Below are 10,680 nucleotides of genomic sequence, written 5' to 3' on the forward strand. Positions count from 1 at the left end.
CCAAAAACAGTGGGCGGCTGCCGGCTGCTAAGGCTGTGTTCACTTACTTGGTAGTGGTATAAGCTCACGACAGGCTTACTGCTCATAGGTGATCCTGAACACGGTGACGTTGTGTTCTCTGCTCCGCTGGTGGCCAGCTCCACGCAATGCCACCATTAATGGAGCTTATGATTTATAGTCAATTTTGCCTCAATGATTTGGAAAAGCATTGTTCAACTGGTATTTCGAAGGTCTGTTTCGTTCTCGTTGGCGCCACCTAGGGTAACTCTCGTAATACTGCAAATGCAGTGGCTTAGATTAGTGGGCCCTATACTCAATCACCATTGTGTCAACTCATTCAGTTTTTTTTTTTTTAAATATATATATATTTTTAGATTGCCACTAAATAAATATTGACTTGGAGAGTAGTCAGTGAAGTAGAACATTAAAAACATAAACTTAAAACATAGTGGACTTCCAAATGTAAGTCTGACCCCCAGTCATAAAACAGTCGTTGAAAGTTCTCAGCATCACACATCGTCGTAGCAACGTAGAGGATGTGAACCTTGTTGTCTTGGGAATTTGGACAGGACTATGCAACAAAGGGCACTATGGGAAAATTTAAGACATTAAGGAAAATTACCTTTAGTGGCACTTGAGTGGGTTGGTTACTTTATTTTGGCTTTGGACTCTCACTCATATTTCCAAAAAATAACAACTACAGTACACTATTCTAAGAATGATTGCTACTACCTGGAATAGCAACTTCTACCAATGGGTAATTCTTATGTTAGTATACTCTGGTAAATAAAGATGCAATACAATTTGCTTGTTATATGCTTATAAATAGTAAGTATCACAAAATAGTGATGTACCCCTTGCATTAGTACAAGGAGGGCTGTTCTGTGTGTACCATAGAGCTACACACAGTGATAATGGAAGGAATATAATACCGTGTTTTTCAGGGGAGTTTGGTGCATACACAAGGGGGTAGTCTGTATGACGTGCAAGGTAGGAGGAGTGGTAGGGAACAGAGGGAGAGGGTTGGAGGTGACACACACACACACCCACACACACACACACACACACACACACACACACACACACACACACACACACACACACACACACACACACACACACACACACACACACACACACACACACACACACACACACACACACACACACACACGTGTACACACACACACACACACGTACACGTTGGGCAATGGTCTTCCTGGCGTTCTCTCTCTCCCTCCCACACATACACACACAAACTCTTCTGCTATAACTGTAGGCTGGCCATACTTCTCCTTCCCTCTTGGCTCTGTCTCTGTGGCAGAGTGTGTGTGTGTTTGGAGGCTTAAGGCTGGGCGGTGCTGGAGGGAGGGGGACCAGCGGGCGGACCTCAGCGTTGAGTGGATGGAGGGGCAGGGCTCCCATCACACCGGACCCCAATCCGTGCCAGGACCTTTCACAGCCCAGGCCGCCTACTCAGTTGTCTGGAACAGGATAGACCTGTGGAAAATTGACCGATTGGATACACAATACTGGAGTCTGGGATAGATTTGGAGTAACGTTTTTTTTTAATATATTTATTTTCAGTTTGGATTATCTGCCTTTTGATTCCCTCACAAGACACAAATACGATTGAGGTCATTGCTGATGGAAATAGTCGACTGTGGGATTTCAGCATTTGGCTGTTGTGATTTCAGAGTCATGCCATCATGACTGCCCTCACCCTCCTCGGTGGGTTAGCCGTTGCGTTTGCGTCGCGTGTGCGTCTGTCCTCCTTTTTGACCCTCTATTGACAAACCGCAGACCACACGACGGAACAGCTGATAAAATAGCCCACTCTTTGTTTGGTTGTTTGCCCCGGCCTTTGGGCCGCTGTTGCCTTCACCGTTCCCGTCAGTGGCCTGCGTATGATTTCCTAACGGCTGTCAAGCGTGCAGAGGATGGGGACGGCAGCAGTAGGTGGGAGGGGTGGTGAGGGGTTGAGGGTTACAAGTGAAGGTTAAAAAGACAAGTTTACATCCGTTTGTACTGACCAGCTGCTCTTCAGCGTCACGGTTGTGACTGTGTCCCGTGTCTTGCTAACACGCGCACACACAAACCCACCCACACTCTGGGTGACCTGTGGACTAGGTAGCCGAGCTTGGACGGGAGTCGTGTAAGTAACGTGTGTGTGTTTGTGTGTGTGTGTGTGTGTGTGTGTGTGTGTGTGTGTGTGTGTGTGTGTGTGTGTGTGTGTGTGTGTGTGTGTGTGTGTGTGTGTGTGTGTGTGTGTGTGTGTGTGTGTGTGTGTGTGTGTGTGTGTGTGTGTGTGTGTGTGTGTGTGTGAGACACCTCAATGTGGAGTTATTCTTGTCTCTGACTTTAAAATGGGAGCAGCTCCAGCCTACTTTAGACTTCCTCGCAGGGGGATGTAAATGTGTGCATAGCGATAAAGATTCTTACACTGTAACAACTGCCATATCACATCACACATGCTGGATTCGCGTGTCCTTGTATGTAGGAGTAACCATTTTGGATTAGACAACATAGTCAAGTGCTGTCTGTCTGCTCGCTGAGTGTAAAGCCGTAATACTGGGCTGAGATCAGTACCTCGGGGAACAACGGCCCCTCCCTTCATTTGTTCTTAACCTACAATATTTGAATGCCTTTGGCATGGCCTTTTTCTTTATTTATAGAGTGTCGCTTTTGCTTTTATAAGTAAATTATACATGGAGAGAAATGCCACATTCACCATAGGATTGGCATTCGAAATATGTGATGCCTTGGCCGAACCTCCTCTCCCCTTATAACTGACATTTAAACCTTCACTCTGGCTCTTGTTTTAGCCTCCCACTACAGATCTGCTGTCTGCCATGTGGTTCCCCTCTGCACCTCATCGCGTGTGTGTGTGTGTGTGTGTGTGTGTGTGTGTGTGTGTGTGTGTGTGTGTGTGTGTGTGTGTGTGTGTGTGTGTGTGTGTGTGTGTGTGTGTGTGTGTGTGTGTGTGTGTGTGTGTGTGTGTGTGTGTGTGGGGGGGGGGGGGGTTTATATCCCTTTTTTATGTGGGTGTGAATTTCAAGTGGGGAAGGATGGAGACATTTATTCTGTTGTTCAGCGCATGCTGTATTGAGTTCAGTTATCCAGGGCATAATACCACCGGCCTATCCTCGGACAGATGTGGTACTTTGGTTTGAAACTGGCTGTCTATTGCAGTGGAGGACTGGTTGGATCAGCTTTTTGTTTGGGTCCAAAGACCAATTCTAAAAGTGTGTGTGTGTGTGTGTGTGTGTGTGTGTGTGTGTGTGTGTGTGTGTGTGTGTGTGTGTGTGTGTGTGTGTGTGTGTGTGTGTGTGTGTGTGTGTGTGTGTGTGTGTGTGTGTGTGTGTGTGTGTGAGACACATAAAGCGGGATGGATTGGAGTGTCTGGCAGACATGTGGTCCAATCTGATGGATTAGGGGTTGCAGCAGGGCTGTATTAATAACCCTCCCAGCCCAGGCATTCTCTGGTCTGTGTGGGACGCCTCTGTCTGCCTGGTGACTGTTGTCTCCATGTCTTCTTCTCATCTTTTAGTGCCGAATGACCTCAGCCCTGAAGAGAGGCGGGACCTGGAGAGCATCCGACGCAGGAAGCAAGAGCTGATGCAAGACATACAAGTGAGAGACGCAGACACACACACACACACACACACACACACACACACACACACACACACACACACACACACACACACACACACACACACACACACACACACACACACACACACACACACACACACACACACACACACACACACACACACACACAGGAACACACTAGTGTGGTCAGAGGAGTGATTCCTCCTGCCTTTGAGCAGTCTATATCTTGTGTCAGGGCTGGAAGCGCTTTTCCAAGAGGGCCTTTGAATGTTTCTTTATTTAAACAGTATTTGGCTTGTTCACAGCAGCTACCTCCATGTTGCAACTATAGTGTGTACCCTCCTGACTGACCTGTGGCTTAGTAGTGCCTCGACTGAACCATGAACACCCTAGCCTTGTTCGCAAACGACATTGGGATATTTACCACGGCAACAAACTTGCCACAACCACGCAAGCCCACCTAAAGCGCCGTGCATTAGGTTGCACATTCTCACCAACGTATGTCGTTAACCCTGCACCTCATCGTATTTCATGCAAGGCTTCATACACGTTGGTCACAGATTCTTGTTTAAGGGTCTGATGTACGTCTCTTTGGACCGGTCAATGTAAGGACTGATTTGCACGTTATTCACAGCTGCTGATCGCCTGTCTCTAGTGACTTCCAGAAGGTTTGCCTTGGTCGTCGTGTGTGTCTGAGTGTGTGGGTGTGTGCGGCCCTCTTCCTGTCCATATTTGCGTGCTGGTTTAGCCACAGCTTATATTTCTCAGCTAAACAAATGCATTATGCAGATAATTCCAAAGCACGACATGTGTCAATGACCCTTCTTTACGTGTGTGCATCCCTGTGCAACCAACATGATTCGTCATATTGTGCGTGTGTAAGCTTTCCTCCAGCTTACTCTTAGGAAGCCTTGTGTTGATTTGTGAGCATTGTCCAACACAAATGTCCATACACTACCCACCATGCCGCATACTGGCTGCATTTGACTAACATCAGGGGTTGTGACTCTTGCTCCTCGCTTTCCTGTCATTTGCCCTACCCTGGAGAATTTTGGGTAATGAGCCATGGAATATTTTCAGTAATGGAGACTCAAGTCCCTGTCATTATAGTTAAGTTTAGAAGGCTGGTTAGTAGCCATGGAAATCTCTGCAGAATGGTCCCAACAAGACATGCTTTAGGCATAAGGCCTCCAAAGGACCTCTAGTGTTTAATACATGATAGTACTTGATTATTATTACCGTACTCAATCATTTATCAAATAAAAATTTGGTCAGACAACGTAAGTTTGTACTCTCAGATATTCAAGGTGTTAAGAATCACACTTCTGAAAGCCCCAACCCTTTTTGGGAACCCAAAATCTTTTTTTGTAATATACGTGGTTATATGTCTTGAAGGATCTTCCACGTAGTAATCTATGCCATCGTTTCACTGTTCCCAAAGTAAGCCTGTTATTTAGAAAAAAACGGTGTGCGCTCTACTCTGCTCAAAACTCAAGTCCCTTTTTTGGGTTGCATCAAAGTGCGTTTTCACCATCCTGCCTCAAACTCTCAGCACAAAACACTTTCTTCAAATCAGTGTTCAAATTTGAGCTGGAAGATTTTCTTTCACAAACAAATAAATCCTCACACATTGTAGATATAGCCAAATCCTCTCGAAACGCTGTCACTGAGCCTCTCTCCTCACACCTACTGGTCAGGTTGCCTCCCTGTTGTTTGGCGCAGTCGCTCTCTCTTGCCATTTTTCCTTTGCACACAATATTTCTGACTAAAAGTGTTTCTCTGCACAGTATTTCCGACTAAAAGGGTTTCTCTGCACAGTTGTTCCTACTAAAACCTAAGCGTCTGAGCTCTCAAAGCCGCTCCACTGAGATGTCCCATTCTTTGACCTTACCTCCCCTCCCACCCTCCCCGTGTGAAAGCCTGCACACGCAGACGGGACGCAGCCATGACTGGGGGGAATCTGGGTCAGGGGAGGGGGGGGGGGATGCCTGGTCCCACCCCCAGCAGCAGGTGCAGCGGCTCTCGGGCCGCATTCATCCCCCTGTCCCAAATACCTCCAGGGGAGAAAGAAAGCCTTGGCTCTCAGAGTCCTCACTGTTGACCACTCGCTGGTCAGCCTGCCTCGCTGGGTCAGCTCAGCAGGATGGCTGCTGGGTCACACACACGCACACGCACACGCACGCGCACACGCACACGCACACAGCATCAAACTCTGTGGGGGCTGGCTTAAAGTGGCAGACATCACAAGGAGGCAGCTTGTAATGCAATCTTTTGACATAATTTGTGTCCTCGTGTGCACAGTCCTTCCCCCTAGCAGTGTCGGCTCTCGGCGATCGCCGTACATGTTTAACGGTCCTCTCCTCTCTCCCAGCGTCTGAAGGATGAGATTGCAGAGGTGACCTGTGAGATCGAGGACCTGGGACTCACCCAAGAGAGGTAATGTTCTGTTCTGTACCAACTGGTCAATAAGGCCAGACTAGATCCGCATAAGACCCCACAGGCCTGGAAGCGTTTGGTACCAGCGTGGGCTGATCTTGTGGAGGTGGGGCTGGCGTCCTCGGGCCTTAATGAAATCCATTCCGTTCTTTCTATGATTTTTATCCATAGAAAGAACATGCAGAGGAATAAACAGATGGCCATGGGCCGTAAGAAGTTTAATATGGACCCAAAGAAGGTGAGCGACAATGGAAAACCCATTTGGACTATGAAGGCTAGTCCGAGTATCGACCTCAGCTGGATAGCGGCTGTCTTCTCATCCTTCTTGTTTTCCTTTGCCTAGGGGATCAGGTTCTTGATTGACAGCGCCCTCCTGAAGAACACGTGTGATGATATTGCCCAGTTCCTGTACAAGGGGGAGGGGCTTAACAAGACTGCCATAGGAGACTACCTGGGGGAGAGGTGAGCATTGCAACGATGTCCATGGCACACGCTGAGGATTTTGGAGGCCGATTATGGACAGATTATATTTTTGGAGCATCCTCTCCAAAAATGCGGTGGTTTATCGTAATCCCTATCTCCCTACTCTGTTAGCCTGGCATCGCCAGACGAATGGAAAACTGCAATTGGTCTGGGACCTCTCCGTTCATTTGTGATTTCCAAGGGGAATCAACAGACCGTTCTACATCAGTGGCCCCCATCTTTGTTTGTTTTTAAGTTGCCTCTATGGCACCCTGCACCATCATTGTATTTGTCCTCTTGCCTCATATTAGTGAAAAGGTCCTGCTTGGTCCGCCTAGCTCGTTCCAGACCAATCTTTTTGTACGTAAGGGGAGTCAGCACTTGTCTGTAGAGCAAACAAAACATGAGCTTGCGGGAATCGTCTGGTAGCCACAGCAATACTCTCTTCATCTCATCAAGATCAAAACATGGGAATATCTCCTCATACATGTTTGGATATGTTCAACGGAGGCACCGAGAAGCTGTATGTCCTTTAATCGTGCGTGTGTGTCTGTGTCTGTGTCTGTGTCTGTGTGTGTGTGTTTGTGTGTGTGTGTGTGTGTGTGTGTGTGTGTGTGTGTGTGTGTGCGTGTGTGTGTGTGTGTGTCCCTCCCTCCAGAGATGAGTTCAACCTCCAGGTCCTGCATGCCTTCGTGCAGCTCCATGAGTTCACGGACCTCAACCTGGTGCAGGCCCTCAGGCAGTTCCTGTGGAGCTTCCGTCTGCCCGGCGAGGCCCAGAAGATCGACCGCATGATGGAGGCCTTCGCCCAGCGCTACTGCCACTGCAACGCCGGCGTCTTCCAGAGCACAGGTGAGGACCCAAGACCACTAGGAGGTGGTGTTGTAGGCGGTGTAGGGGTGGCAGTAGCTCAGCAGGTAGAGCGGGTTGACTGCTAACCGGAAGGTCGCTGGTTCGATCCCCTGCTCCTCCTGACGCGCTGCGTGGTTGACGCCGTCGCTGTGTGAATCTGTGAATGAATGGTTGTAAGTCGTGTTGGATAAAAGCGTCAGCGAAATCCCCTAAAGTGCAATGCTGCTTGAGGTGATGGAGGGTGCGGAGGAGGTGGTGAGGGACTCACAGGTGTTCCCCGCTCTGGCCCTTCCAGACACGTGCTACGTGCTGTCGTTCGCTGTGATCATGCTGAACACCAGCCTGCACAACCCCAACGTGAAGGACAAGCCGTCCGTGCAGAGGTTCACCGCCATGAACCGAGGCATCAATGACGGCGGAGACCTCCCAGAAGACCTGCTCAGGGTACGGGGCTTCTTCTAGATATAATCAGACCAGCACCCTGCGTGTTCATCTTTCTATAATTTCCATTTCGGTACAGCCCTATACACTGCTCAATTCGTAGGAGGCTGCTGCCTTTTGCATATGCAGATATTCCCTTGACGAAATGTAAATGATAGCCCATGAAAGGTCATCACCAAACATACTATTTATATTCATAATATAAATAGGCTACATGGTGGGGCTATATCCAAAGGGTCTCTTTAAAACCCTCGACTTATAGACTCCTCGATCATGTCTCTACAGAACCTCTACGACAGCATCAAGAATGAACCCTTCAAGATTCCAGAAGATGACGGGAATGACCTCACTCACACCTTCTTCAACCCTGACCGGGAGGGGTGGCTGCTGAAGCTAGGTGTGTGTGTGTGTGTGCTTACTCTATGAAGTCCCATCAAGATATATTAGTTATATATATATATATATGACTTCTTTATTGTGACTCTCTCTGTTTCGCTTGTTTTTCATGGGATGGTCTCACCAGGAGGTATGTACGAGCTTTTAAAAAAAAAAAAAAGCTTTGCAAACGCCATCTTCACGTGACGCTTTTGAGCTTTGCTTTGCTGTCCCTCATGCGCGCTGTTGCGGCGATATCTGCTTCCGTTTCGCCTAACTTCCCATTTTCATTTGCACAAAAAAAAAGGTCATTTGTATTTTTGTTGCATCTACCAAAGGCCTCTTGGCCCTACGCTGTGTGTCCCTAAGCATCTGGCCTTTCATGTTTTGAGATGCCTCCGTGTCAGCCAATAAGCTTCTTAACATTGCTTCTGCTCCGCTCCATGCCTGGCCATTCACCCCCCCCTCCCCCCCACCCCGGACATCAAGCATGCCTGCTTTCAAGTGACTGTCGTCATGACTTCAACTACATTAATGAAGCCGGCTTCACCAAATGTTCCGCGGTGTTTTTTGGACTTTTTCCCCAAGTCCCTCGCTCACATGTCCTCTGACCAACCAGGGGGACGCGTGAAGACCTGGAAAAGACGCTGGTTCATTCTCACCGACAACTGCCTCTACTACTTCGAATACACCACAGTGAGTAGGGCCCCCTCAATGGCAAAGAACGAGCAAGGCACCGGCGTCCAGGAGACGGGGCCCGTACCGCGCTCCCTGTATTCTCACCGTGATGACGTTCCCTCTGTCGTCCTCCTAGGATAAGGAACCCAGAGGGATCATTCCCCTGGAGAACCTCAGCATCAGAGAGGTGGAAGACTCGAAGAAACCGGTAAGCTTTTAAAGTACTGCATCTTAAACTGTTACTAAAGTAAAGACGGATCGTTGTATTTATTTCGTGGCCAATCTTTTGTGCACCCTCCATTCTCTATTCCCAGAACTGTTTTGAGCTCTACATCCCGGACCAGAAGGACCAGGTGATCAAGGCCTGCAAGACGGAGGCCGACGGCCGCGTCGTCGAGGGCAACCACACCTTCTACCGCATCTCGGCCCCCACGACCGAGGAGAAGGACGAGTGGATCACCAGCATCAAGTGAGCCCCTCCCCACCCCGCCTCACTTCCCGCCTCCTGCTCCAAAGCTGTCCCTGCCTGTCCTAATCCCACCCTTACTCAACTTTAGGGCTCAAAACTTGAATCTTCGGTTTTCCGTGGCTTTTTCCTATAATGTCCATCTGTCTGAACTGGCATACATATTATCTGACCTTATGCTTTCCTTTTACATTTCTCTTTCATTGTCTTATTTTGTTAAATTGTGCTTTAGAAGACTTTTTAAAATGTGTTGTGTGTTCCTGCCTATACACAGCACACTGACTGGTCGTTGTGTTTAAAGGGTGCAGTTTAAACAGACGTGCCCTGGCTCATCACTCTGTCCACCGTGTCTCTTCCTCCCTATAGAGCGGCCATCAGCAAGGATCCCTTTTACGAGATGCTGGCGGCCCGGAAAAAGAAGGTGTCTTCCCTCAAGGGGCTGTAGCGTCTGCGTCGGAGCGACCACTGGTCTGTCCGTCCGTCCCATGCTGTGGACAGTGCACTATGAGGACCTATATGCCCACAGGGCCATTTTGGATGAGGGACCCTGTCCTGTGTGGTTCATAACAGGAACACTATACCTATACAGGGGTTAACCGTTGGACCTAGCCTATAGACCGAGAGGAACGGCCTTTCCGGCGCCATTATCTGCTCCCTCGCTCTCTCTCTCTCGCTCTCATGCTAACTCTTTCTCTTTCTTCTAAAACACATAAACAAGCAGATCCCTAGAGCAAACTCCCTCCTCAAGCGTAATTGTTACTTTTTCTGTCGAGACACAGAATGATCTACAATCAAAGCACTTCCGGCAAACTTACACCTCCCTCTGCTCCTCTAACATACAAATTAGAGGACAAAAATAATTTTGATATTTTGCTATTTAAGTGATACTGCAGTTGAGCTCAACAGGAAGTCCCCCCAATCCATTTCATGGTGTCACAAAATGGCAGTTGTCATTTCTTTGATGGGACATTTTTTATACTATTCTTTCTAAGCCTTTCCTCATATTCAAATACAATTTATTTGAAAGCAAGGGCGACAAAATGCTGGACATTTAGGTTATCCTACTATCTACATATCTTTGAGCTACATAAAAAAAATATCATACTTTGTAAATAAAGTGTTTACATTATTTAAATAAGAATGTCCTCATTTACTTTTTTCCAATTTCAACATAAGAATATTTTGTTTGTAGTGGTAAGTTCTGCACTGTTTATGCAAATGAAGGAACTTGTTAGATAGTAAAATATTTATTTACAACGATTTATTGTAAGTTATTGTTTTACATTTTGTTTCAATAAAGTGATATAAGATTGGACCTTTGTTTGATATACTTGTCACGTTTGTTGTTGGGT

The 10,680-nt window shown here is 47.6% G+C and overlaps 1 protein-coding gene across 3 annotated transcripts in view; it reads left to right on the plus strand.

Moving 5' to 3' along the window:
* The window catches only part of LOC130371185 (cytohesin-1-like), a 14,321-nt gene extending 3,678 nt beyond the window's left edge, over positions 1 to 10,643 (plus strand). The window contains exons 1-12 of one of the 3 annotated variants that reach the window (XM_056576865.1): positions 1,283 to 2,155; positions 3,551 to 3,633; positions 5,990 to 6,054; positions 6,226 to 6,292; positions 6,398 to 6,516; positions 7,175 to 7,368; positions 7,664 to 7,812; positions 8,095 to 8,207; positions 8,802 to 8,880; positions 8,999 to 9,070; positions 9,177 to 9,331; positions 9,695 to 10,539. In XM_056576865.1, the coding sequence (XP_056432840.1) occupies positions 3,619 to 3,633; positions 5,990 to 6,054; positions 6,226 to 6,292; positions 6,398 to 6,516; positions 7,175 to 7,368; positions 7,664 to 7,812; positions 8,095 to 8,207; positions 8,802 to 8,880; positions 8,999 to 9,070; positions 9,177 to 9,331; positions 9,695 to 9,773 (1,107 nt within the window). In that variant the 5' untranslated portion in view covers positions 1,283 to 2,155; positions 3,551 to 3,618 and the 3' untranslated portion in view covers positions 9,774 to 10,539. Of the gene's footprint in view, positions 1 to 1,282; positions 2,156 to 3,550; positions 3,634 to 5,989; positions 6,055 to 6,225; positions 6,293 to 6,397; positions 6,517 to 7,174; positions 7,369 to 7,663; positions 7,813 to 8,094; positions 8,208 to 8,801; positions 8,881 to 8,998; positions 9,071 to 9,176; positions 9,332 to 9,694 lie in introns of those variants that run through there. The other 2 variants (XM_056576863.1, XM_056576864.1) reach the window with 2 other exon arrangements.
* Positions 10,644 to 10,680: the final 37 nt, after the last annotated feature.

Source organism: Gadus chalcogrammus, chromosome 18 (genome assembly GCF_026213295.1).
Source record: "Gadus chalcogrammus isolate NIFS_2021 chromosome 18, NIFS_Gcha_1.0, whole genome shotgun sequence".
NCBI lineage: Eukaryota > Metazoa > Chordata > Actinopteri > Gadiformes > Gadidae > Gadus > Gadus chalcogrammus.